General features: G+C 51.8%; 1 protein-coding gene across 2 annotated transcripts; it reads left to right on the plus strand.

Moving 5' to 3' along the window:
• The first annotated feature begins 81 nt into the window (after window positions 1-81).
• Window positions 82-27848, plus strand: LOC309658417 (complement C3-like). Of its 2 annotated transcripts, XM_082456951.1 has the most exons (41): window positions 82-257; window positions 374-581; window positions 2080-2254; window positions 2453-2523; window positions 2620-2708; window positions 2791-2873; window positions 3099-3186; window positions 4283-4385; window positions 4525-4645; window positions 4911-5026; window positions 5699-5839; window positions 5930-6139; window positions 6302-6511; window positions 6810-6971; window positions 7238-7367; window positions 8858-8935; window positions 10309-10506; window positions 10686-10797; window positions 11118-11203; window positions 11307-11446; window positions 11900-12106; window positions 12769-12820; window positions 12998-13084; window positions 13189-13392; window positions 14478-14553; window positions 14782-14950; window positions 17966-18061; window positions 18222-18375; window positions 19239-19411; window positions 19597-19755; window positions 21002-21061; window positions 22083-22173; window positions 23783-23828; window positions 24895-24982; window positions 25302-25388; window positions 25610-25715; window positions 26167-26256; window positions 26690-26776; window positions 26863-26952; window positions 27062-27197; window positions 27626-27848. In XM_082456951.1, the coding sequence occupies exons 1-41, from the start codon at window positions 187-189 to the stop codon at window positions 27756-27758; spliced, it is 4983 nt and encodes a 1660-aa protein (XP_082313077.1). In that variant the 5' UTR covers window positions 82-186; the 3' UTR covers window positions 27759-27848. The 2 variants fall into 2 exon arrangements, with proteins under 2 accessions (XP_082313077.1, XP_082313078.1); XM_082456952.1 differs by lacking the exon at window positions 5699-5839.
• Window positions 27849-27998: the final 150 nt, after the last annotated feature.

A 27998-nucleotide genomic window follows, 5' to 3' on the forward strand; every position in this document is an offset into this window, starting at 1 on the left:
TGCGGAGGCTTGGCTGAGGAGGGCGGAGCAGCCCTCTCGTCACCCATTGGATTTATGGGAATTTCCTCCCCATGTTCATTTAGATATTAACTCGGCCACGGTAAGCCAAGGCAAACAGACCAGAGCTGGGGTGAACAAGAGGACAGGCATCTGTGGCCTGTGGCCCCACATTGTCCTCCCACCGCCATGGATGTGCCCTGGTTCCTAGGATTGATCCTACTCCTCCTGGGGACCCCCGTTGCCCACGCTGAGCCGCTGTGAGTCTGGAGAACTGAGGGGACATCTGCCATCCGTATGATTCCCCGCATGTGACCCCCGTCCATCACTTCCACCACTTGAGTCCCCCTGTGCTCCCACGTTTGTCTGCTGGCAGGTACATCCTGGTGACCCCCCGGGTCCTGCGGGTCGGCAGCCCGGAGAACATCCACGTGCAGGCTCACTCGGACTCCACAGAGCCCCTCACCAGGCCCCTCAAGGTGAACCTCACCGTGTGGGATTTCCCCATGAAGAAGATGCCAGTGGCTAGGGCTCAGCTCGTTCTCTCACCAGAAAACCACTTTATGGACCAGGCACCAGTGACGGTGGGTGACAGGCCGGGTTGGGTGGCCATAAAGGGAATCTCTGCGTCAGCAGCAAGCATAGAGAGGGGCAGACTCTAGAGGGACTTCCCAAGAGGCACACTGGAGAAGAGATGCAGGGCCTGTGGGACTTCCCTGGCAGTCCAGTGGTGGGGACTTCACCTTCCACTGAAGGGGGTGCAGGTTCGATCCCTGGTCAGGGAACTAGGATCCCACATGTCTCACAGCCAAAAAACCAAAACATAAAACAGAAGCAGTATTGTAGCAGGTTCAATAAGGTCTTTGAAAATGATCCACATCAAAAAAAAAAAAAGAGAGATACAAGGCCTGGATATAGTTACTGCTCCTCTTATGTCCTATCCATTTTTTTAAATTGAAGTATAGTTGATTTACAATGTTGTGTTAATTTCTGCTGTACAGCAAAGTGAGTCAGTTATACATACATATACATTCTTTTTTTTTTAACATCTTTATTGGAGTATAATTGCTTTACAATGGTGTGTTAGTTTCTGCTTTATAACAAAGTGAATCAGCTATACGTATACATATATCCCCATATCTCCTCCCTCTTGCGTCTCCCTCCCACCCTCCCTATCCCACCCCTCTAGGTGACACAAAGCACCGAGCTGATCTCCCTGTGCTATGCGGCTGCTTCCCACTAGCTATCTATTTTACATTTGGTAGTGTATATATGTCCATGCCACTGTCTCACTTCGTCCCAGCTTACCCTTCCCCCTCCCCGTGTCCTCAAGTCCATTCTCTACATCTGTGTCTTTATTCCTGTCCTGCCCCTAGGTTCTTCAGAACTCTTTTTTTTTTTTTTAAGATTCCATATATATGTGTTAGCACACGGTATTTTTCTCTTTCTGACTTACTTCACTCTGTATGACAGACTCTAGGTGCATCCACCTTACTACAAATAACTCAATTTCGTTTCTTTTTATGGCTGAGTAATATTCCATTGTATGTATGTGCCACATCTTTATCCATTCATCTGTTCTTTTTCTTATTCTTTACCATTATGGTTTATCACAGGATATTGAGTACAGTTCCCTGCGGTATACAGTAGGACCTTGTTGTTTATCCATTCTATATATAACAGTTTGCATGTCCTATCCATTTAGAAATTCAAAGTCCCGTAGGTCTGGGCTCCGAGAAAGGCCTCGATGAGTCCGTATAACGTCTCTGTGCGAATTAATAAAAGGCGCCCTCTGTTGGTAGTCTGGGAAACTGAGCCTGAACGGGATCGCATCCCCCCTCCCCCCCTCCCCCCCACCCCCAACCCCGCCCCACCCCCACCCCCACCCCCCACCCCCCCGCCCCGCGCTGGGCTGGATGCCCTTGTTCAGCAGCAACCTGGGCGGCACACGTGGGGACCTTGCTCCCAAGGGCAGAACCAGAGAGCTCCCATTCAATTGCTTCTCCAAGATCTGGTCCAGGGCTTTGCCCACAGGGATGGAGACCCCAGCAGGCCCTGAGGAGTGTGGGCATCTCTCCCCAGATTCCCGAGAGCCTGGTCTACCCGCCACAACCAGGAACTCAGTACGTCATTATCCAGGCAACCTGGGCACCCACCTCGGCCTCCGCATTAATGGAGAAGCTGGTGCTGGTAGCTCCCCACGCTGGCTACATCTTCATCCAGACAGATAAGACCATCTACACTCCTGAGCAATTGGGTACAGCCCCCAGGCACTTGGCCTGGGGCAGGCGCTGACTTTCATCCCCAGTTTCCCCCATGCCCACATGTTCCACCTCCCAGGGTGTCCTTCTGTCCAAGCCGCCCCCCCCCCCCGCCGCTGCCCGAGATCCTAATGACTGTACCCACCCCCTCTCCAAACTCTATCCCGTGCTCAGAGTTTTCCCTCCTCCTCCAGTTCAATACCGAGTGTACACTGTGAACCACAGGATGGATCCCGTGCCCAGGACGTTCACTCTGGACATCAAGGTGACCTCTCCTGAGGGGAGGGCGGATCCCAGACACTGGGGTTATATCACATGCTGAAGGCCTGGGGCATGAACCAACCACCCCCGATCCCCGCAGAACCCGGAGGGGATCACTGTGCTCAGCCAGGATCTCCTGGCCAAGGACAGTGTCTTCGCGAACTCCTTCCGCCTCCCAGAGCTCATCAGGTGCCCTGTTGGGAACCCTAGGGGTGGAGGGAGGGAGGTTCTCCTTCTCAGGCTCCATCTCTCCTAACTCTCTGTGCCTCAGTCTTGGGACCTGGAGCATCGAAGCCAGATACCAAAGTGCACCCGAGCAGAAGTTCAAGGCAAACTTTGAAGTGAAGGAGTTTGGTGAGAAGGGTGTGCCAGGGTAGACAAGGTGGATCACGCAAGGACCGGGGCTGGAAATGCAAAGGAAGTCTCATGGTGCACCTACTGTGTGCCAGGGCCTGAGGACTATGTGCTCCGGCCCTTGGGGGCTGCCAGAATCACTGAGGAAGCAGCGAGTGGGGCAGGGAGGGGACGGGGGGGATGACAGTGAAACGCTGAGGGTGACACTCTCTTTACTGCACCCAGTGCTCCCGTCTTTTGAGGTCCAGCTGACACCAAACAAGACTTTCTTCTACCTCAACGATGAGGCCCTGGGTGTGAATATCCAGGCCCGGTGAGTTCCTTTACCCCCAGCCTGGCCAGAGGACCAGAAATGCCAAGAAACTGAATGGGTAGAGAGAAATGAGCCACTTCTGTAGCTCTTAGGGTATAGGAGAGGCACTCTCTGCCACCCATGAGACATTCTTGTCCCGCGCGGTTATGCAGACCATCCCTTCAGGTCTCTGGGGTTGTACAGGCCACCTTATCTACCTAATGGAGTTATATGACATCTCATAGTTTGGACCATCTCTAAAGGTCCAAGAGGTTGCATAGGCACCTTTGCCATCTTGTGAGGTTGTCCAGACCATCTCTGAAGTTCTATGAAATTGCAAACGTCACATATGTTGCCTTATGGAATTTACAGACCATCCCCACAACTTTGCAAGGCTGCACAGGCCATATTGTCCACCTAGGGTTGTAAGGGCCATATCTGCCACTTCTTGACATTATACAGACCATTTCTGCAGCTCTATCATGCTATACAGGTCACCTAGACTGCCTGACGAGGCTTCACAGGCCACCTTTGCCATCCCAGGGGTTGTTCAGATTTCTTTCTTTCCTTTTTTTTTTTTGTCTGCATTGGGTCTTCTTTGCTGTGTGCGGGCTTTCTCTAGTTGCATCGAGCAGGAGTTACTCTTCGCTGTGGTGCGCGGGCTTCTCATTGCGGTGGCTTCTCTTGTTGCAGAGCACAGGCTCTAGGCATGCAGACTTCAGTAGTTGTGGCGCACGAGCTTAGTTGCTCCACAGCATGTGGAATCAAACCCGTGTCCCCTGCATTGGCAGGGGGATTCTTAACCACTGCACCACCAGGGAAGCCCTTGTTCAGATTTCTCTGTGGCTCCATATGGCTGTACAGCCTACCTCTACCATCCTGTGAGGTTACACAGGCTTCATCTGCAACCCAACAAGGCCTTAAGGGACATATTTGTCACCTCCCAGGCTTGTGTTGGTCAGTAATGGAAACATCTAAGTTACCAGAGGCCACTTCCGCCCCTCCCAAAGTGTTACAGCCATTTCTGCAGCCCCAGGAGATTACACAGGCTGTCTCTGCAGATACAGGAGGTTGTGTGGGTGCTTCAGAGCCAGTGAGATGGTTGTCCATCCCCCAGATATATATTCAACAAGCCAGTGGATGGACACGCTCTGGCCATCTTTGGGGTGAAGCAGGATTCCCATCGGATCTCCATCAAAAGCTCCCTGCAGAGGGTGGAGGTGACTGAGACCCACCCCTCCCCTGTCTCTCCTTCCCCACCTCCTCCTCCTTCTTTCCCCCTTCCCCACCTCCCCTTCCTCTACTATCGCCCATTTCCCAAGAAACCATCTCCTCTCTTCTCTCTTGCACTGAGAGCAGATCTTTGAAGGCCTCGGCCACGTCTCCCTCCAGAAGGACACACTGATGGCCACATTCCAAGGCCCAGAAGAGGACTTCATTGGGGCCTCAATCTTTGTCAACGTCACTGTCTTCTCCTCAGGTGCCACCCTCACCCAGGCCCCTGGCTGAGGTCAGGACCCTGTGTCCCTTCCCAACCCAGACACTCCACCCATGTGACCTTGGGCCACCTCCTGCCTCAGTTTCCTCATCAGAGAAATGGGGAAATGCTGGAAGGGCTGGGAGGAGCTGAAATCGTGTTACTGTCTTTTCCTGCCTTCACCAAGATGGGCCTCCCATACCAGCCTGCTCTTTCCCCAGGAAACTGAACCTCTGCCACAGAACTTACGATCCTCCTGTCTCTCCAGGGGGTGAGATGGTCCAGGCTGAGACCTCCGGGGTGAAGATTGTCCAGAGCCCGTACAACATCAAGTTCACCAGGACACCCCAGTATTTCAAGCCAGGGATGCCATTCCACTTTAGGGTCAGAGTCTGGGTTCACTCCACGCAGGGACTCTGGGCCCCTCCCTGAAACAGACCTTCCCAGGAGACAAAAACGCACACAGGTTTCACCTGCCTCCCAGAGCTCATCTGTCTGAGAGCTGAGTCCATCATGCCTCCAGACCAATCCCAAGGTTCCCTCAAGTCTTAACCAGGTCCCCCCAAAGCACAGTGATGGCTCCAGAATTTCTCTGTGGGGGGTTTAGGGATCACAGTCAGGCTGGAAGGTGATGTTTAGAAGTTTATCTTAAGGCTGCATTTGCCCAGAAAGCATGCTATTTTTACATACATTCATTTGGGGTGACTTTGAAATGTCTGATAAGCATTAGAAAAGCTGGAGACATCCTTTGGTGCCAATCCTACTCCAAGTTTTCCCCAAGACCTCCACACCTCCTCCTACCCTTTTCACCCTCAATTCCCCCCACCCTTACACCCCGGTACACCAACAACCAGGGCTGCCACATACGGTTGTACTCTGCAAAACTCTAGGGGCTCCACTCATAGGCTCTAAATGAGAGGTGCCCCTGGTGTTGCTCAGTGCACAACTTGTACAGCTGTACAAGGCAGTCCTATCCAGATTGCATTCCCAGTTCCCACCTCTTACAACAGGCCACCCCCAGGCCTGTCCTTCATCTCATGCCAGATTCCACCCCAGGTCTTTGTCTCAAATCCTGATGGGTCCCCAGCCTCCAAAGTCCTCGTCCGCTGCCAAAACCACAAAGTACATACCTCGTCCAGTGGGGTGGCCACTCTGACCATCAACACAAATGGAGATCTGAAGGAGCTCCCTATCCTGGTACCAACCTTATGGGGCAGGGATAGTGGGGCTGGGACTGTGTGAGCTGGAAGGGTTATTAGGGGTTTACTTGCCCATGATGCTCCCCAGGTGGAAACTGATGCACCTCTCCAGCCAGAGGAGCAGGCTTCAGCCAGGATGACAGCTTGGCCTTACTCAACTCAGAACGGGTCTGGGAACTTCCTGCACATTGAGGTGAAGACATTGGGCACAGAGGTTGGCGGCAACATCCAGCTGAGCCTCAACACAAAGCATCAAAATCCTGCAACCAAGGACTGGATCACTCACTTCACCATCCTGGTGAGGGGTTAGGACCAGGACCTGAGCTGGTGGGAACCATCTGGGATGGACTCAGACCTAGAGGCTGAAGCAAAGGGACTAGGGGGCTCCCTTGTGGGCTGGGATAGCCTAGGGGAAGGGCTGGTTCTACCCTTCTCATCCATAGTCGCCCTTGTCTCCAAGGTCCTGAGTAAGGGCCAGATTGTGTATGCCAAACATCAGTTAAAAAGTCATGGGAGTGTCTACACGTCAGCCATTATTGATGTGACTTCAAAGATGCTTCCTTCCTTCCGCATCCTGGCCTTTTATTTACTGCCAAGGGGAACAGGGCAGGACCCTGAACTGGTGGCTGATTCCATTTGGATTGATGTGAATGACAAATGCAAGGAGAAGGTGAGTCAAACTCCTTGAAGTTGTACACCACCATCATAATGCTTGGGAGATGGTCTGTACAAATTCAAGGGCTCTCAGTCTGGAGGCAGAGGAGAGGAAGGAGAAGTGATGTGGCCGTAAAAGCTCAACTTAAGAGGTGGAGAAGATGCAAGTAAATGTGTAGAGTTGAGATTGGCCTGGTGGAGTTCCCAGATGCTCCATCAGAGCTGAGGGAGCATGAACTTGAAAGTGGACTTGTGGAAGCCCTTTGGTGACCTATGAGCCTCTTTTCCTGACATCTGTCTTTTTCCTTGCTTAGCTGAAGGTTGGCATGAAGAATGAAGGATACCTCCAGCCTGTACAGCCCAGCAGCCAGGTGGAATTGAAGGTGACAGGTGATGCAGAGGCCACAGTAGGGCTGGTGGCTGTGGACAAGGCTGTCTATATCTTGAACAGCAAACACAAGCTCACACAGAGGAAGGTAAGAACATGTGGGCTTTGGACCCAAAGATTGCCTGGAGATTCTAGCTGGAGCCTCAGTTTCTTCACCTAGTAAATGAACAATATCGGTGGTTGCAAGGATTCAAGGAGCCTGTGCACAGCACAGAGATTGGCAGGTAGTAAGGGCTCAATAAATGGGTGATTATGTGAAAATTATTATTTGAACCAGCAATTACAGTGCACCATTGCACCTTCCCTGGAGGGGTCATACAGGCTCCAAATCCAGGTTCCTCTCTTGACCCTCAGGTCTGGGATACGGTGGAGGAACATGACATTGGCTGCACAGCAGGCAGTGGGAAAGACAGACTTGCTGTGTTCAAGGATGCTGGATTGGACATGAAGATGAGCACAGGGATGGACACTTTGGCAAGCTCAGGTACTTAAGGGGGGCAGGAAGAGGGCAGGGGTGGGGGAAGTGCTATCTAGTGGTTAGGAACATGGACTTTGGTGTGAAAGAGATGAGCTAAAATCTAGGACCCTGCCACTTACCATAGGCTGATCATATTTCCTCTCTGATTCTCAATTTATCTCTCCATAAAATGTACATAATAATAGAAGTAACTTACTGTGTGCTAATTAAGATGTAGTTTTGGCCATGTGTATCAGAGATACAAATTAACAGTAGCTTAAACAGGTAGAAGTTTATTTCTTGCTCAGTAACAGTCCAGAGGTCATTCTGGGACTCAGGCTCCTTCTAGCTTGTTGCTCTGCCATATTCCAAGATGAAGTCTCATCAGGACCTCCTGCCAGGCACCAGGATGAAGGGAAGTGGAAAGAATAGTACACTTCTCTCTCATCTCATTGGCCAGAACTCAGTTACATGGCCCTATCTAGATACAAAGGAGGCTGGGAAATGTAGTCTTCATTCTGAGTGATACATAAAAGATGGAGGTTTAGTTGCCATAAACGATAGGGGAGAATGGATATTTTGGGGACAGCTAGGAGGGTCTTCTTTTCAGCTATAAATAGTGATATTAATAATTTCTGTGACTTCCCTGCTGGTCCAGTGGCTAAGACTCCACACTCCCAATGCAGGGGGCCTGAGTTCAATCCCTGGTAAGGGAACTAGATCCTACATGCCACAACTAAAAGATCCCACATGCCACAACTAAAAGACCCCGCATGCTGCAATGAAGATCCTGAGTGCTGCAACTAAGACCTGGCACAGCCAAATAAATAAATAAATAAATATTTTTTAAAAAATAACAATTTCTATTTACTACAAACTGGACCCTGTGCCAAGTACTTTTATATGCATGATCTCATAGATAGAACTATGATTATTCCATTTTACATAGCTGGAGAAATTAAAACCCAGAGACGTTAAGTGACTTGCTGAAGATTGCACAACTTTTTTTTTAAATAAATTTATTTTATTTATTTATTTTTGGCTGCATTGGGTCTTCGTTGCTGCACGCAGGCTTTCTCTAGTTGTGGCGAGCGGGGGCTGCTCTTCGTTGCAGTGCGCGGGCTTCTCATTGCGGTGGCTTGTTGTGGAGCATGGGCTCTAGGTGCACGGGCTTCAGTAGTTGTGGCACATGGGCTCAGTAGTTGTGCCTCACGGGCTCTAGAGCGCAGGCTCAGTAGTTGTGGCGCACAGGCTTAGTTGCTCCACGGCATGTGGGATCTTCCCAGACCAGGGCTTGAACCTGTGTCCCCTGCATTGGCAGGCAGATTCTTGACAATTGCACCACCAGGGAAGCCCTGCACAACTTTTAAGTGGCAAATCTTGACTACAAAGAGGCTGTGGGATAAAATGAGGTGATGCATATAAAGCACTGGGTATGCAGTAAGCACCCAATAAATCTCAAGGATGTTGATAATGATCTTGACACTTGTCCTCTCATTCTTCCCTCTGATCCCCAGACTGGCACTGCCCCCAGAGCCCATCTCCCAGCCGTCACCGCCGCTCCCTGAAGAGGCTGGAGACCAAGAGGAATGCAGGTCAGAGCTAAAGCTGGATGTGCCCTCCTGACTCCCTAATCTGTATTCATCAGGGCTTAGAAAAGAAAACTGAAACCACTCTAGTTACTCCAGTCGGGGGGCAGGGAGGGGAGGTGATTTAATGATGGGAGTTTGGTGCTTTCAAAATCATTAGCTGAACTTTAGGAGAGGAAGTTGGAAGGCTGCTTGCTGAGACTCAAGATCACTCCATTGTAGTTCTTGCAATGCATGAAATCTAGGTTTCAGTGCATGAAATCTCAGGAAACTCTGCCAAAATCTCTCATGAAGCTGGCAGGTAGATAGTGAAACACAGAATTATGCCTGTTATAAAAACACATAGACTGGAGCCCACCCATCAGCTACCACCGTTGCAGGGAAAATGGTCTCCACCTCTCTTCCACTTTCCAAATTCTATACAAGAGCATCTGGGTGGCAGAATCTCATCCCATCCAGAACCCTAGCAGCAAGGGAGTCTGGGAAATGTAGTTTTTAGATGTCTAGCTTCTGTGATTCAGGAAGGAAGGTAGATGAAGCGGGAGATGGATAACATGTAGACCAAGACCAGGGTGTGGATGGGACCAAGAAGCCTAGAGTTCAAGGAAGATGAGAGGCAGCACTGGGTGTTGTTAGAAGCATGGATTCTATGAATATTAGATTTTTCAGTCTTTTTAAGCAGCACTAATGACTTTGTGGATCTAAATAAAGGGAAAATAAGTGAAATCTAATAAAACTTGAGGTAAAACCCTAACTCTAATTTCAGTATCGAAAATCATGCTAACCTTCTGAGAAAAGTACATAATGTAGACTGTTGTTTTATTTATGGTAACAATCACTTAACTATAGATGTTCTAACCATGTTATATGGTAGACAATAAGATTATTAAATTGCTCTAATATTTTCTATCTTTAAGAGCATTCCTTCAGTTCGCTAACTTAGAAGCATTCAACTTGACATCATGCTCTACAGCAAGTTTTGTGTTTTCATTTTTTTAAAACACACAACGAAAACCAGGAGTCAAAATCACAACTTCAATAAATAAACATGGCGTTGCCAATGCCTGTCCAAAAAGAAGGAGAAGGAGAAGAAATAGCAGGGGCAGCAGCATGAATTCCAGTCCCAGCTCTGCCACTTGTGAGCTGTGTGACCCTGGGCCAGTGAACTGACCTCTCTGTAGCTCAGCTTCCTCATCAGAACTCATCATATGAGTTCAATGCGAAGCTTCAGGGGAAAGACACGGGCAAAGTTCTAGGGACAGCATTGCCAGAGATACCGCTAAACAGAGGTCAGGTGTACATGGCATTGAGGTGGATGGGTCCCTGCTTCCTCAGGTCCTACCCAGCCCCTCCTCTGTCCCACTAACTCTGGCTTGCAGTGAACAAGTTCGAGACAGAGCTGGAGCGAAAGTGCTGTGAGGCTGGGATCCGGGAGAGCCCAGTGGGGCTATCGTGTGAGGAGAGGACCCGTCATGTCCGCTATGGACCAGTCTGCATCGCCGCTTTCCTGAGCTGCTGCCGTCTGTCTGAGACCCTGACTCGGGAGGCCCGAGAGGAGCAGCTGCTTCTGGGGACAAGTGAGGGGGCCACGGCAGGAGGCACAGGGTCGTGGGGCTCCACTGAGGGGCATGGAGTGCCACGGACAGGTCAAGGGGTGCCATGTGCCATGGAGGGATGAGGTGGGACCCCACTGAAGACTGTGGTGGGTCATGCGAGACATGCAAAAGACACCCTGACCCACACCTGCTCCCTACAGCGGATGAAGACGAGGACTTTGATGACATCTTCCAGGAGGACCAGCCTGTCCGGAGCTTGTTCCCTGAAAGTTGGTTCTGGAAGAAGATTACTCTGCCCAAAAGTGAATCGGGGTAGGACTATGGCCCCCATGCCAGCCTCTGGTCCCTGGCCCTTTCCATGCGTCAGGGGGCATCCATCATGGCCAGTGCCCCCAGGAGTGACACTGAGCTCTCAGTATTGTCCCATGTCAGGAAACGTCCTGGATGGAGATAAAGATCCCAGTGGGTCCCCCAAAATGATGTCCCTCTAGTGATAATTTCTCTAACTGGGTGACCCACTGACCCCTTCATAGTGACGGTAAGCCCGAGACAGTAACCCTCAATCAGAGGCTCTGTCCAGGCTGCACAGACTCACTTATGTTCGCTTCCCCCTACCCTGGCACTTTCTGCAGCATCTCGCACTACAGCACCCTTGTGACCGTGCCAGATTCCATCACCACATGGCAGTTTGTGGCCGTCAGTCTCAAGGCTGGACAAGGTGACCCCACAAGCCCAGTGCTGAAAGAACAGGAGAACAGTGGCCCTGGCCAGCCCCAGGGCAGTTGGCCTCTGCTTAACGTCAAGTGCTCTCCTGGTTCTAGGTCTTTGCGTCTCTGACCCCTTTGAGCTGACAGTTATGAAATCATTCTTTGTGGATCTTAAGTTGCCCTTCTCCGTGATCAGGAATGAGCAGGTCCAGATCCAAGCTGTGCTGTACAATTTCATGGTCTACCCGGTCAAGGTGAAGCCCCCAGCCTTCCCCTCTCCCCCCAAAAATGTCTGTCAGTGTGTTTTATAAGGGGGATGGAGGGTGTCCATTATTCGAAGGAGCCAGTGAAGGGGCAGCCTTTTTGAAAAAGTTTCTAAGACATTTTCCCATTTAAGCCTCACGATAACCCCAGGAGATGGATGCTATGACTGTTCTTGGTTTGGAGATGAGGAAACTTACATGGCTTTCCCGATAAGGAAACTTACATGGCTTTCCTGATAAGGAAACTTACATGGCTTTCCTGAGATCACATAGCACCTAAGTGACAGAAGGGGTTTGAACCCAGGCAGGGTCTTTACTCTCAATCATTATGCTACACTGTCACCTACTCAGGATTCTCAGGGTGGGGGCAGGGAGGAGACTGTGACTCTAGGGTCCTGGGCCTCCTCATGCATCAGGACCCTCTAACTGCCCACCCTGCCCCAGGTCCGAGTGGAGTTCCCCCACAAGGAGCCACTGTGCAGTGCGGCAAAGCCAGGAGCCCCTTCCCGCCAGGTGGTTGTCGTGCCCCCCACCTCCTCCAAGATGGTGCCCTTCGTGCTTCTCCCACTTGAAACAGGCAAAGTGGATGTGGAGGTCAAGGTCATGGGCTTTGGGGTCCAGGACCACGTGAGGAAGACACTCCTGGTCCAGGTAATAGGCACCCCCAGCCCTTGCTGCCAGTGCAGCGAGTGGGGCTTCTCCTGAGCTCCAGGCTGTGTGATCACGGGAGGGGCAGGTGGGCCCAAGATCAATGAACAGGCCTCCAGGACAGGAGTGAGGTGCGAGACAATGATCTGAAAGTTCAATCACAGAGTCCCCACTTCGGGACTTTGGAGTCAGGCTCGGGTTCAAACCTTGTCTCTTCTGTGTGACCTTGGACAAGTTACTTAACTTCTCTGAGCCTCTGTTTCCTCATTTGCAGGATGGGGATAATCCTCATACCCACGAATGATCAGAGAGCTGTGAAGATTACACACGACCAGTGCATGACCCATCAGTGATACTTTATTTACTTAAACACATTTTTTAGCACTTAGGATATAGCGCTTTAAGAATATTAACTCACTGCACCCTCAGAACAACTCTCTGAGGTAGGAACTACTGTACTCTCCCTTTTATGGATGAGAAAACTGAGACACAGAGGGGTGAAGTAATTTGTCCAAGGTCATGCAGCTAGGAAGCAAAAGAGCTGGGATTTGAACCCAGATATCTGGGTCCCAGAGTCTGTGCTAAAAGCTATATTTCCTCTTACTGTCATTATGACTGTCATTATTACTATTGTTTTTAACTTTCTTCTTCACTGCATCCTACAGGCAGAGGGTCAGATACAGCAAATATCCCATAGCATCCTCCTGAACCCCCAAGGTTTGTGGGGTCTTCAGGGAGCACGTGGGATCCTGGGACCATGCTCCAGTGGAGGGAGGGGCTGAAATGAGGGGATCTGGTCAGAGGGCCAGTCTGAGATTCTCCCAGAGTCTGCAGTCTAACCCTGACCTCCCCAGTCCCAGAACCTGCTTGTCACACAAAGTTGTGCCTGCTCAGGTCAGACCCAGGTGGAGCTGGTGCCAAAACAGGACTTTTTGAACAAGATGCCCAACACAGAGGCAGAAGTGTTTGTCAGCATTCAAGGTGCCTAGACAGAGCTGGCTCCTGTGGGGGCTGAGGGAGGGGCTGGGGGTACCTATGGTCCCCATCGGGGAGCCATGGTAGCTTAGACCATGCCCACCTGACAGGTGACATCCTTGGAGAGACCATCCTGGGCAGCCTGACACCCAGAGAAACAAGGCGACTGCTGAGGGTCCCCACTGGCTGCCCCGAACAGACGCTGAGCTCCCTGGCACCCGTGATCATCCTGGCCCGCTATTTGGATAGCACGGGCCAGTGGAACAAGGTTGGGGTGGAGCTCAGGGAGCAAGTGATGAAGAACATTGTCAGCGGTGAGAGTGGATCCCCTCCTGGGACCTCGATGAGGGTGTCTGGGACTCTTGGGGAGGGTGGTTGAGGTACCCCTGGGGTTGGAGGAGGCCCCCACTGGACCTTCGCAGACAATAGCACCCAAACTCTGACTCTTCTCCCTGATGACAACCTGATACCAAGTCCCCCAGGTGACCCCCAATGGTGACCCCCACATTATTCCTTCACCCTGACCCCTCTCCCAGGCTACAAGTCTCATAACAGACACCCTGGTTAACCCCAAAGCAGCAACCTCCCAGGTTATGTTATATTCAGACACTGTCCCAGGTTATAGCCAATCAGTTCCATGCCCTGGGCTACACCCCCAGGGAACTTCCAGGCAGAAGACTCCAGAATAATCCCAGGTGGTGGCCTTCCGGTTACACCTGATTGCTAACACCTTCCCAGGTTACATCCAAACCCCCCAGGTAACAGCCATAGATACACACGCCGGTTACACCCTGACAGAGACCCTCAAGTTAGTTTGGACGCTGATCCCGTCTCCCTGGTTACACTCAGACACTAACATCCCCAGTGTTAAACCCAAACAGTAAACCTCCAGGTAGTCTTCAGATAATACCCAAGTAGCAATGCTCAGAATCTACCCCCGAGGTGCCCTCTCCAGAATACACCCAGGAGTAACATCCTCTGACTACACAGACACACTGACATCTCTAGTTTACAGCCAAGAAACAACCCCCAGGAAAACACCCAGGTAGTGGCCCCTCAGGATACGCCCTTTCCTGGGTTTCACCTTCCATGATCCCTCCTAGCAGTAATTCCCAGTCACACCCCAATGGCTCAGTTTCCCAGTTTACTCCCAGATACAGCTGTACCCTGGCTCCCACTGTCACATATGGCCATGACCTTCATTTACACCTGGGCCCTGCAGCTCCCTCCTTAATGCACCTGGACCAGTCCCCTCCTGCAGGTTACATCTAGATATGATGCACCCCTAAGTCCCACCCATACCCTGCCCCCCAGATTATGCATGGTAACTAACCCCCCCTTCACAGCCACACCCAAGCACCAACTCTCCCGGTAAGTTCCCATCCACCTGTTTTCCCAGGGTACAGCCGGATGCTGACCCACCGGAGTGCAGATAGCACCTACCACACCAGCAAGGGAAACCCAGGAAGCACCTGGTAAGGATGAGGGCACTGGTAGGAGGAAGCCTGAGGGACCAGCCTGGGGCTTGATGACCCCAGAAGTATCCCCACTGAGGGGTCTTGGGGCAGGCAGCCTGTGGGCCAGCAGCAATCCAAGTTGCCGTGGTCTCTGGGGTAGACTTCTCCATAGTGTAGACGCCCCTGTCCTAGAACCCCCTTGGTGACTATTGCCAGCCATCACCCACCCTGTCTCCCTTCCAACAGGCTCACGAGTTACGTATTCCGGGTCTTCGCCCTGGCCTACCCTACCATGACAATCGGGGCACTCAACCCTGAGTCTCTCTGCACCATTGCCAACTGGATCATCGCCCAGAGGCAGGCGAAGGACGGGAGCTTCGTGGAGGAAAGCCCTGTGGTCATGGGGTCCATGAAGGTGCCCACCGCCCCCCACCACTACCTGAGCCATTCAAACAAAACCCAAGGGCTCTGCACACTGGGAGGGGAATTTCAGCCCCCTGACGTGTTCCCAGGTAGAATGAGAACAGGAAAGAGCCGAGGTCCGGCACCAAGCATCACATCTCCCTGCTCTGGACCATGCTGCACTCTGTTACAATGTGGGGAGGCTGGGACCTATCCCCCCACCCCTACTTCAAGGAGTTGCCAGTCCTGGCCCACCTCTCTCTGGGTCTGAGTCCTTCTTGTTCTCCCAGCCAACACACCCATCCCTACCAATTGTTCCTCCACACCAGCCTCCAGAAACAGCTTTCAAACAGCCTGGGAGGTCTCTCCCCTGCTCAAACACCTTCTGTGGCAGTCACTTACGACAAACACAGTCACCTACAACAGTATCTCTCTACTCTAGCCTTCTCTTCTGTATCTCCTCCCAAGCCTCACCCCTCAATACTTCCTGCTCACAGGTCCTTCCAACTCACCTCCGTATCTTTGCTTAGGCTGCTCTCTCTGCATGGTATACTCACGCCTCATCCCTTTTTTCCCCTGCACCTAGCCAAATTATGTTTTCTCTTTAGATTTAGATCAGACACCACCTCCTCTAAGTCTCCCCCGAATACCAGCCCTGTCCTGTGCACCTATCACGTTAGGGATGTGATTTATTCACTCATTCAACAAACATTTATCCAGCAACTGCTGTGTGCCAGGCCTTGTGCTGGGTAGAGGGGAGACACAGAGGTAAACAAGACAGTGACAGCCCCTGCTTGTAGAACTGACATAAGCTGGGTAGTGGGGGGCAGACAGAAATTCACCAAATAATTATAACTAGTGATTGTTTAAGTCACAATTGTGCCAAGTTCCATGAGAGAGAAAAGCAGGAGGTAGGATTTAATAGGAGCCATGCCCAGCGCTGGGGGTGTCAGGGGTAGCCTACAGGCGGAAGTGACAGTAAAACAGCAACCTGAAAAAGGAATAGGAGACAGCGGAGGAAAGAATGGAAAACAGAGCTCCAGGCAAAGGGAACGGCGTGTGCAAAGGCCCTGAGGCTCTGGCATGTTTGAGGACGGGGAAAAGAGACCAGTGTCATCAGAGCCCAAAGATGGCAAAGAGGTGATCCATCCCGAGGCCTGGGAAGTAGGAAAGATGCCAGGTCCTGAAGCCTGTGGGGCTTTGCAATAGTCTGTTCAGGGTTTGCTTTCCCTACACTGTGAGCCCTCCAGGGAGAAAAGCAGGTCTGGTTCATCATAGTCAGCAAATGTTGCTGAATAAAACTCTGGATGGATGAATGAACCAGCAAAGACAGAATGCACCCCCAAAAGAAGGGAGGACTGTGTGAGTGAAAGCCCTACATGGTACAGGAAGGCGGTACATAAAGGAGTTACAAACACAGGAACAGTAAGACAGGCTCACAGATCTGAGTTTCTTTCCACCAACGAACATTTGTCAGGCACCTATAATGTGCCAGGCACTGCTTTAAGCGCTGGGGACTCAGGGCAAACAAAACAGACAAAAATCCCTGTCCTCATGGGGCAGACATTCTAGTGCAGGACAGACAGGCAATTAGCATAATAGGGGCATAAATGATGTGGCATGTTATAAGTGATATGGGAAAAATGCAGGGAAAGGGGGATCAAGGTGGGAAGGGTGAAATTTTGGAAGGCTTCCTGAGGAGATGATATTTATACAGAACTGGAGAGGTGAGGGAGCAAGTCCTGTGGATAACTAAGGAGAGAGTGTCCTAAGCAGAGGGAGCAGCATGTGCAAAGGTGCTGAGACTGGAATGTGCCCAATATTTTGGAGGAACAGTGAGGAGCCCAGTGTGGCTGGAACAGAGTAAGCAAGGGGAGAGGGGGAGGAGGGGAGGGCGGGGAGGTGATGGGACAGATTGTGCAGGGCCTTGTGGGCCAAAGGGAGGACTTGAGCTTTTCCTCTGAGTGAGGTGGGAGCCACAGAAGGTTCTGAGCAGAGGACGGATGTAAACTGATTCAAGAGTTCACAGGCTTCATTGGCCACTGTGAGAAGAAGAGACTTTGGGGTATGTTATTAGTTTCCTAGGGCTGCTGTAACAAAGTACCACAAACTGGGTGGCTTAAAACAACAGAAATCTATTTATTTTGTCCCAGTTCTAGAGACTAAAAGTCCAAGATTGGGACTTCCCTGGTAGTCCAGTGGTTAAGACTCCGTACTTCCAATGCAAGGGGCGCGGGTTCGAGCCCTGGTAGGGGAACTAAGATCCCACATGCCATGCGGCGTGGCCAAAAAAAAAAAAAAAAAGAAGTCCAAGATTAAGGTCTCGGCAGGGCCATGCTCCTTCTGAAGGCTCGTTGGGGCATGGGGTGGGAATCCTGCCTTGCCTCTTCTAGCTTGGTGGTTCCTGGCAATCCTTGGCATCCCTTGGCTTATAGCCACAGCACTCCAATCTCTGCCTCCATCTTCACATGGCTTTCTTCCTTCTGTGTGTGCCTTCTTATATGGACACCAGTCATTGGGGTCCCCCTAATCCAGTATAACCTATTCTTAACTTAGCTCATTACATCTACAGAAACCCTATTTCCTAATAAGATCACACTCTGAGGTTCTGGGTGGACAAGCATTTGGGGGGAAAATTATTCAGTCCAGTACAGGGATTGAGGGCGGAACTTGGGAGACTAAAGAGGAGTTTGAACCTTGTCGGTCATTTACCAGCAATGGGGACACTTCACCCTCTGACCCTCAGTTTGCTCGTCAGGAAAATGGAGCTGCTGCAAGCATGTTTTGAGCTAGCATAGAGAGCTTAGCACAGCACCCTCCATGGCCGTCAACTTTTCTTAGTAAAGCAGACCCCACACAGGCAAATCGCAAGATAGCTCCTCCTCCTCTACCTCTCTCGTCATCCTGCTTTCAGCATCATCCAGCCCAGAGCTGAGCACCTGGGAGCTTTTCAAGGTCAGTCAGGAGAGACTGGGGAAGGTGTCTCCAAGATGGTAAAGGGATTATGGGTGTGGTTCTGCATCCACAGGGTGGTTACCAAGGCTCGGAGGCAGATGTATCCCTCACAGCTCTTGTCCTGATCGCTCTGAATGAGGGGAAGGAGTGGTGCAACCAGAAGATACCGGTAGGACCCAAAGACGAGGGCAGGGTCTCCAGGGTGCCATACCCCCTGCACACAGGGAGCTCCCCTGCCCTCGTGTCCTTCTTAGTGCTTTCCTCTCTTCTAACTCCCAGACCCCTTTCCTCTGATCACCTCCCTCTAGCCTCTTCTCTTGACTCTCTAGAATTTGGCTGCCAGCATGAAGCAAGCCAGTGACTTCCTGGAGAAAAAACTCCCCCACATCCAGACAACCTTTGCCATAGCCATAGTCTCCTATGCTCTGGCCCTCACCAGGAGCCCCCGAGCCAACGACCGCCTGGACAGCTTTGCCAGCCAGGGTGGGTGTGGGCCACTTTTCAACCAACTATGTGTTAACCACAGTCACGGGGGCAGAGAGAGGGGGATTGTATGATCTCAAATCCAGCAAAATGTGATTCTTCATTTATGAGCACCTATGGTGTGCCAACCCTTGAGCTCAGACCCTGAGAAACCAAGGTGAACAAGACTGATGTGGTCCCTGCCCTCAAAAGTCCCACCGTTCCTGGGGGAGGCAGGTAGAAGACAAACAGATCAAAAGAGAATTACAAATCGAGACAGGTGTTGAGATAATAACATACAAGGTGGGTGGGAGCGATGATGAGGGGAGGGGAGTATAGACTGGAGAACTGGGAAGGCCTCTGTGAAAAGGGGACCCCTCAGCTGGAATGAAAGATGAGAAAGCTCACCTACGTGAAAGGCCAAGGATATTCCAAGCAGAGGGAATGGCACGAGCAAATGCTCTGAAGTGAGAAAGTGCTTGGTATGTTCGAGGATGGAAAGAAGGTCATAAAACATAGGTAACTGAGAGGGGGTTGCTTCCCATGGCCTGCCCTATCCCATCCCTGAGTGTCCTGAGCCCATCCTCTCCATTCCCCAAGTCAAGAGGAGTGGAGGTAGAAAAACGCACTTGCAGTGGGACCGAGAGGGATGTGAAGGAGCTTCTTTGAACTTCAATTTCCCCAACTCTAAATAGTGTCCCTGTCTCCTAGAGTGGTTCTGAAAAAATGCAATGTCCATACGTCTCCTCAGCAAAGATTTTCACGTAAAGTAGGTGCTCAGTAAAATAGCAGATGAGAAAAACTGGGCAATATGACACGAGGAGAGGGCAGGTTTAGGTAGGTGGGCCGAGGTCTGCGTGACGAGGTGGGCATCCATCTTCTAGACAAAACCCATTGGCCAGTGGGCAACCTGGACATGGGCTCCCTATACACCATTGAGGCCACGGCCTATGCGCTGATGCAGAAGCTGGAGCTGGGTCGGCGCAATGAGACGCATGCCATCGCCAAGTGGCTACTGGAGAAACGGGAGCTGGGAGGAGGATTTCGGTCCACGCAGGTGACTGGAGCCTCGGAAACTCGGGGTGGAGGTGGGGGGGGGGTGGGGGGTGGGGCGGATGGGTCGCTAGCCGAGGTGCTGACACTACCGGCCCACCGGAAGGAGCTGTCCGTGGTGCTCGTGCCCCAGGGGGCTCCGGTGCGCTGTCAGTGGTGCTGATCCGAGGCCCCCATCCCAACACCCAGACCACGGTCGTGGCCATAGAGGCCCTCACCCGCTTCCGCGAAGCTGTCCCCTTCGACGGTGTCCAGGATCTCCGCGTCCAGATCAGAGCCCCCAAGAGAGCCTTGACTATGGAATGGCTCATCGATGAGAACAATGCCTACCAGCTGCGGTCAGCAAAGGTACGGAGCTAAGGGGCAGACGGGAAGTCCACACAGAAGTTGCGCTGGAGATGAGACCAAGAGTCATGTCCCTGGCAATCTCCCCCCACCAATATTATCTAATCACCATTGGCTATACTATCAATGTATTGGTTCATTCATTCCACAAACATTTCCTGAGCACCTACTGTGTGCCAAGCATTCTCCTGGGTTACATTATGAAACATCTGTGGTCCCTACTCTCAAAGCACTTACAGTCTAGAAAGAAATTAAGACAATAAAGATAATTCTACATTCCACTTTAAGCTTTCAGAACACAGGGGAATGAAATAAGTGTGTAAAGGACAAAATAACCTGGGTATGGGGAGTAAGGTCATCTCCATGACCTTACTCCATGAAGGAGGTGATATTCACCTTCAATTATTCAATCATCTTTATTGAGCACTTACTGTGTGTCAGACACTGTTCTAGGTTCTGGGAATATGGCCATGAACAAGACAGAAAAAAATCCCTGTCCCTGTAGAATTTTATGTTTTAGTGGGGATAGACAAAAAAGCGATGTGAATAAGTAGAATATGTAATGTGTTAAATGATGGCAAGTGCTATGGGAAAGAATTAAGCAGGGAGGGGGTGGGAACATCAAGGAGTTGTAATTAGGCTGGGTAGGGAAGGTCTCACCAAGAAGGTAATATTTGAGCAAAGACCTTACGGAAAGGCAGACGTGATCCTTGTCGATATCTAGGCAGAACAAACAGCAAGTGCAAAGGCACTGAGGCAAGAGAGTTCTAAGAACAGCAATGGGATTTAAGCAGGGGTGATGTGATTGGATGTGAATTTGTAAAATTTTGCTTTGGCCGATGAGGGAAGAATGAATGAGGGAAACAAGAGTAGATGCAGGGACTTCCCTGGTGGTCCAGTGGGTAAGACTCTGCGCTCCCAATGCAGGCGGCCCGGGTTTGATCCCTGGTCAGGGAACTAGATCCCTCATGCGTGCCACAACGAAGATCCCACGTGCCACAACTAAGACCTGGCACAGCTTAAATAAATAAATAAATAAATAATAAATAAATAAATAAATATTTTTTTTAAAAAAGAAGGAAAAGTAAAACCATCTTCACGGAGAGAGGTGGGAGAGTCACTAAACCCCAAGTCAGGGAAATAACTGAGGCCCCAGTGCCCGTGCATGCTTTCCTCTGCATCACCACTGCATGTGAGCCATGTTTTGCTGCTTCTTCTCCCCTCAAATCCTCCTCCCCCTTCTTTTCAGTTCTCTGCCCAGGATGACCTAGAGATCAAAGCCAGCGGCAGTGGAAGAGGCACCGTCTCGGTAAGTCTTGTGTTCCTTAGCTAGAGCCCAGGGCTCCCCCAGTTGGTGGAAATAGAGGCAAATATAGACTCCAAAACAAGAAGGAAATCAGCAATAATCTTAGCTACCATTTAGGACACAACCATTTGTTAGGAATCAATCTAAGGACACCTCAAAACCCCCCTGAGAAGCTGGTAAAAATATGGGCTCCATTTGACGGGTGGGGAAATAGAGGCTTTCACGTTCAGTAAGTCAAGAGTCAGGGAAGACAGAGGCCAGAGATCTTTGGACCCCTCTGCCCCTCCTATGTTGAATCCCTGAAGGGGTCTCTTTCCTTGCCCCCCAAAAGAAAGATTCTCCCTCCAGGGTGCCTCTCAAGACCGAGAGAACTCCACCCTTCCTCCAATATCTGAAGGCTCCATTACATCGTCTGGCCCTATGCCTTATGACCCAGGAGGACAGCCCTCTTTGTCACCAAATCCAAGGTAGCCTGCTATCATGTTTCAGGCAATAGAGCCACAGTTGAATCCCTGCCATTGTTGTGTGACCTCAGGCAAGTCACATTCCACCTTAAACTTCAGCTAATTTTAAATTACATAAAATAAGAAATTCAGTTCCTCGGTCGAACTAGCTGCATTTCAAGTGCTCAACAGCCACATGTGCGGACTTCCCTGGCAGTCCAGTGGTTAAGACTCCCTGCTTCCATCGCAGGGGGCATGGGTTCAATCCCTGGTTGGGGAACTAAGATCCCGCATGCTGCACGGCACAACCAAAAAAAAAAAAAAAAAAAAGCCACGTGTCTAGTGGTTGCCACACAGACAGCACAGATAGAGACTATTGCCAACACTGCGAGAAGTTCTATTACAGAGCTGGCCTGCCTAGACTATATAGGGTGTTCTGGCCACTGAACACATGGATTGAACGGGAAAAACCTCGCTGTGAATTCCCCATAGGGCAGAGAGCTGGGCAGGCAGGAATTGAAGCAAGGAGGAAAGGAGTTAAGTGTGGATGGGCTCTGACACCTCCCCCCCAACCCCGACAGATCCTGACCATGTACCACAGGTCTCCAGAGTCCTGGGATGACACCTGCAACCTGTACCACCTGAATGTGACTCTTCATACAGCCCCGAAAGGTGAGCCCGGACCCAGGGATACCCAGCTCTTCTTTTTTATTACTTTATTTTAGCTATCATTCAGTAAGCACCTCTAATGCTTTATTCAGCCATTCAACAAATATCTTTCTAACATCTTTATTGGAGTATAATTGCTTTACCATGGTGTGTTAGTTCCTGCTGTATAACAAAGTGAATCAGCTATACGTATACATATATCCCCATATCTCCTCCCTCTTGCGTCTCCCTCCCACCCTCCCTATCCCACCCCTCTAGGTGGACACAAAGCACCGAGCTGATCTCCCTGTGTTATGAGGCTGCTTCCCACTAGTTATCTATTTTACATTTGGTAGTGTATATATGTCCATGCTGCTCTCTCACTTCGTCCCAGGTTACCCTTCCCCAACAAATATTTTTTGAGCATTTACTAGGTGCTGCACCCTGTTTCTTGGCCCTGGGAACGTAGGCATGAACAAGAAAAATATCCCTTCTTCTCCTGGAGCCCACATTCTAGTAGAAGGACATAAACAATACAACAGTAACAGTATATTATACTTCTATTGTTATTTATTTATAACATAAGTGAATCTGCATTGTAAAATATAAATATGAAGCATAATAGCAGGTGATGATAAGTACCATATAAAATAAAGTAGGGAAAGGTGCTACAGACTTGGAGGAGGTCCAGGGGAAGCTCTCTGAGGAGGTGGCATTTGAGATGAAACATGAAAGAAGTGAGAGAGTGAGCCAGGAAGGATCTGAGGGAAGAGCATTCCAGGCAGACAGAACAGCAGGTGCAAAGGGCCTGAGGCAAGTACGAACTCACCTGGTTTGAGCAACAGCAGGGAGGCCCGTGTGGCTACAGAGGAGCAAGGGGTAGAGTTTTAGGAGAAAGAGCTGGAGAGGTGATGGGGCAGATGGTGCAGGGACTTACAAGCCATGGTGAGGACTCTAGCATTTGCTTGGAGTGAAATAGGAGCCAGAGAGGGTCCTGAGTAGAAGAGGGACATGACCTAGCTCAGGTTCGCACAGGCTCCCTCTGGCCGCTGTGGGGGAAACAGACTATAGACGGCACAGGTGAGAGCTGGGAGGCCAAGGAAGAGGTGACTGCACTGGTCCTGCAGGAAATGATGGGGCCGGACCAGGGAGGGGGCTGTGGAGATGACCAGAAATGGATTCCAGAGTTTCCAGTCTGGGGTACCAAGAAGGAAGAGACAGGATTTTGCCACTGGGAGCTCACTGTCAGGGTAGGGGGAAACAAGTCTCACCAGTCCCAAGACTTTTAGGGACTAAAAGTGACCAAGACTTTGGTATGGACCCCATTTCTTAATTGTAGTAGTAGCAGTAGTAGTAGTAATGTGATAATGGTAGTAATACTATAGTAATAATAACTGACAGTTTTATAAAGCACTAATCAGGCATTATGTTAAATGCTTTACTTGTATTAACTCACTTAAAATTAACCAGCTGGGTTGGGAATATTATGATCCCCATTTACAGTTTAGGAAACCAAAGCACAGAGAGGTTAAACAACTTGCTCAAAGTCATAGCAGAGCCAGGATTTGAACCCAGGAAGCTGGCTCCAGAGGCTGTGTTACCCAGCCTCTAAATTCCTGCCTTCTCTCTGCAGATAATAAAAAGGGGGAAGCGACCTTTCAGCTCCGGATGGAAACAAGGTCAGGTCACCAGGATCTTGGACTGGGCAGGAGGAAGGACCCACTTCCTGGAATCCAGACTCCTTAGCAGCTCTCCCTGTGTACTGAGTGGAGGGAGGGAACCAGCCAAACTTGCCTCTCCATGCCTGCCCCCTCATCCCTACCTCTCCGCCTGCCCTCCCCTGCCTGTCCCCCACTCTGCCCCCTACCCCGCCTTTCCATGCTTATCTACCATCCTGCTACCCCAACCCTGCCCCCCAGCTTTCCCTGTCCCAGAAAGGCGGGCTCCTGCACAGTGAACATGCACCATGACCCAGATGCCCAGGGCTAGTTCTGAACCCCATGACTCTCCCCTCTCTTCATCTTCTCCAGACATTCCAGCCCCCACCCCAGGCTGGCTCTGTCTCCCAAATACACTCACCCAGGTCTGTCCCAGATTTTTTTTTAAAAATGTATTGAGCACCTAATTGGTGCCATGCTCTGTTTTAGGAGCTGGGGGCACAGCTGTGAGCAAGGCAGCTCCTCCCTGCCTGGTGGAGCTCACAGACTATCAGGGGAGACAAACAATAACCGAATAATCACCCAGAATCAATGCAAAATGACAACCGTGATTAAATGTGGCAAAGGAGAGGTCCACGGAGCCACAGGAGGGCAAATTAGAGAATGATCTGGTGTGCGGGCTGGGGAAGGCTTCCCAGAGGGGATGATGCATCAGCTGAAATTGCAAAGATGAAAGGATTTTTCAGGGCAAAGAGGGAGGAAGAATTCCAGGCTGAGAGAACAGCATGTGCCAAGGTCCAGTGGCAGGCGAGAGACTGACACTTCAGAGCAATCAATCCGAGGCCGGAGGGGAAGGAGGTGAATTGAAAGGATGAGGCCAGGTGTTTTGGTAAAGCAAGGAAGTTAAGCAAGGAGGCAACATACCAGATTTCTGTTCGCTAAAGCTGTATCCTCTTGGGGGCAGAGGAGTGACAGGGAGACACAGGAGAAGGCTACTGCCCTTGTCCAGGCAAGAGGTGATGATAGTGGGAGTGTGGGAAAGGGGCAAGGGGACAGTGGGAAGAGACTGGTGCTGTGAAATCCCCAGGTACCAGGGTCATCGAGAGGCCACAATGACCATCATGGAGGTCTCCCTGCTCACCGGCTTCTACCCCAACCAGGATGACCTCAAACAGGTAATGAGCAGGGCGGGGATGCCCTGGCAACATCCCACATTCCCCGAGTGGGTGCAGAACAGCATCTACCTGGGTCAAGACCCCCAGGTTAATGCCCCACAGTCCCTGCCCCAAGGTCAGCGGCCATGGTCACTTCTGGGGGACTCCCTGTATGACCTTAGCTAAATTCTTGCCCTGATTGTGCCTCAGTTTCCCCAACACTGGGGCTGATTGGACAAGGGCCGGGAGCTCTGAGAGTTGCTTCACACTAACTGGAGCTCCCAGGGCTGGGTGCCTTGGAGGATCTCTGCCGACGCGCAGTCCTCACCCTCTGCCCCAGCTCACGAGCGACGTGGAGAGGTACGCCTTCCAGTATGAGACCAAGACGACCTCCAGCGACAGCACTGTTGTCCTCTACCTGGAGAAGGTGAGGAAGGCCAGGTGTCCTCTGCCAGAGGTCCGTGGGCAGCCAGATGGGCGGAGAAACCACAATCAGCACCCTGGTCACTGTTGTCCGAGAGCCATGCCCTCTGAAATCAGCTCCTCAGTATTCAGGGCCACGCGGTCAGTGGTTATGGCCAAGGCCCTGTGGTCAGTACCCCATGCTCAGTGGCCCTGATCAGCTCAGACAGGACGTCCCTTCTCCAGCTCTCCCACAGGGCAGACACGGTGCTGGGCTTCCGCGTCCACAGGATGCTGCAGGCGGAGTTCCTGCAGGCTGCCCAGGTCATGGTCTACGACTACTACGAGCCTTGTGAGCAGGGGCCTGGGGGTGGAGGGGTGTCCCGGGAGGGTACAGAGCCTGAGAAGGACTGGGCCAGAAGAAAAGGGAGGCGTGAGGGGCGGGGCCAAAAAGGGGGAACGGGGCGTGGCAGAGGGGGTCCTTGGCTCCGTGGGAGGGGTGGCCAAGAGGGCGCCGGAAGGGACCCAAGGGGCGTGGTGATGAGGGGCGTGGCCTTCCTTGGTGGTTAAAGTGGCCCCGCGGGGCCTGGAAGCGGGTGCGGCAGAGCTGAGAAGGGACTTGGCGTGGCCCGCTGGGTAAGGGTGGGCAAGAAGGGGGCAGGCTCTTTAAAGAGGAGGGACCTGTTAAGGGGGTGGCTGGGCGGGTCCGTGGGGCGGGGCCTGCTGGGGGCGGAGCCAGACGTGCTCCCAGCCCCCAGGAGCGCTGGCCCAAGCCAACCCCGGTCACTCGCCTCCTCTCGCAGCCCGGAGGTGCAGCTCCTTCTACAACCTGCCCACAGAGCGCGCTTCCTTGAGGAAGATCTGCCACAGAGACGTGTGCAGATGCGCCGAGGGTGAGGTCATGGGGACACGGAGGGCTGGGACTGCCAGGCTAGGGGTTCAAGAGCTTTTCATCACTTCCTGGGTGCCTTCTGGGCTGAGTTTAGACAGAGAGAGAGAGAGACAGAGATATAGCAAGACAGAGACAAAGAGAGACAGAGAAAAGGAGACCCAGAGACAGAGAATGACACATACACTCAGGCACAGCCAAAGATCAGGCGAACCAGAGACACAGACACGGAGGGACACATAATAGACTCACATGAGAGAAACAGAAAAGAAAAAGACCAAACGGAGAGACAGAGGAGGAGAGAGCACCGTACAGATCAGAAAGGCCAGACCCAGAGACCCAGCGGCTGCCGCCTGGGGCCGGCTGGGGGTCAGATGGGAGGAAGGCCCCTCCGCCAGCGCAGCTAGAACAGCCGCCCCCCTGCCCCACCCTTCCAGAACAGTGCCCATCCCCAAAGAAAGACAGCAACTACCTGCAGCAGGAGGAGCTCCAGGCAGCAGCCTGTGAGGTTGGCGTGGACTTTGGTGAGTGTGGGGAGTGGCAGGGGGCAGGGGGCGGCCCACCTGCGGGCTGGACACCAACACGACACCCTCCTGGACCCCTTCCCCAGTGTACAAGGCCAGGCTGGAGTCTGTGGAGACCTCCGCCTCCAGCCCCTACATCTACTACAACATGCAGCTCCAAGCCATCATCAAGAGTGGTATGTCCAAGGTGGCAGAGGAGGGGGCGTGGGGGCCTACCCTGGGGGTCCCAATGCGGAGGAGGGCCAGGCCTATGCAAGCTCACACACTGGATCTCCTCTCCTCCAGGCACGGACTCTGCCAAGCCCCTCACCATGAAGAAATTCGTCACTCACACCACCTGCCATGACTCCCTGGGGCTGCAAGAACACGAGATATACCTCATCATGGGCCAGACGTCAGACCTGTGGAGAGTCAAATCTGAGTGCGTGGGGGGCTCCTGCTGCCCTGGGGACTCAGGCCTGGGCCCCCTTCCCTACCCAAGTCCAGTCCTTGGTGTCAAAGTTTCTACTGCACCTGTCAACAGGAGTCTTGGGTTTCAGGGCTGCCCTGAATGGAGGTGCAGGCTGTGCACTGCACAACTCCAGGGAACACCATTCATAAGGAGATGTTGTAAATGTAGATGTAAATTTCCAACAGAGGGCAGGAAAGAGTCAGAGGGAGGGGAGCGTTTTCTAATCCCCAGCAGTATGCGCTAGAGGTGGGGGGGACCTGAGATGGCCTGGTGGAGTGGACACTGTAAGCTGTGGCTCTGAGAGTCTGTCAGGCAGGGCAGAGGGGCAAGTCAGAAAGGTCTCCACACCTTCAAGGCACCCAGCTCTCCTCACCATCCTGGCCACCTCTTGTCCACAGATACACCCATGTCCTGGGCAAGGAGACGTTCCTCATGCACTGGCCAGTGGATGGGGCAGTGGGCAAGAAGGAATTGCTGGACCAGCTGGAGGGGTTTTCAGAATATATGCGCACCCATGGCTGCGAGTCCTGAGACCCTGAGGCCTCTGCTGCTCTCAGGGGGTTGTCTCCAAGCATGCCCAGGTCCCTGGGCTTAACTGCAAATAAAGAGCAAGGAATATCATACTCAAACTCCAGACATGTGTTCCTGCCTCAGCATTCAGCAGGGGCTCTGCAGAACCTGCCCTGACATTGCTTGGACCTGCATCCTCCCTCTCACTCCTACTCCATTCCAATCACACTGGCCTTCTTTGTGTCCTTCCAACACCTGAGT

The sequence above is a fragment of the Balaenoptera physalus genome (assembly GCF_965194825.1).
Source record: "Balaenoptera physalus genome assembly, chromosome: 3".
Classification (NCBI taxonomy): Eukaryota; Metazoa; Chordata; class Mammalia; order Artiodactyla; family Balaenopteridae; genus Balaenoptera; species Balaenoptera physalus.

Excerpts from the sequence above, each read along its gene's own strand:
- LOC309658417 (XM_082456951.1), top strand. The coding sequence starts at position 187 with ATGGATGTGCCCTGGTTCCTAGGATTGATCCTACTCCTCCTGGGGACC. Across the intron at positions 14,554-14,781 it reads GGAAACCCAGGAAGCACCTG|GCTCACGAGTTACGTATTCC; the intron begins GTAAGGATGAGG and ends CCCTTCCAACAG. Across the intron at positions 21,062-22,082 it reads GTGGAAGAGGCACCGTCTCG|ATCCTGACCATGTACCACAG; the intron begins GTAAGTCTTGTG and ends CAACCCCGACAG.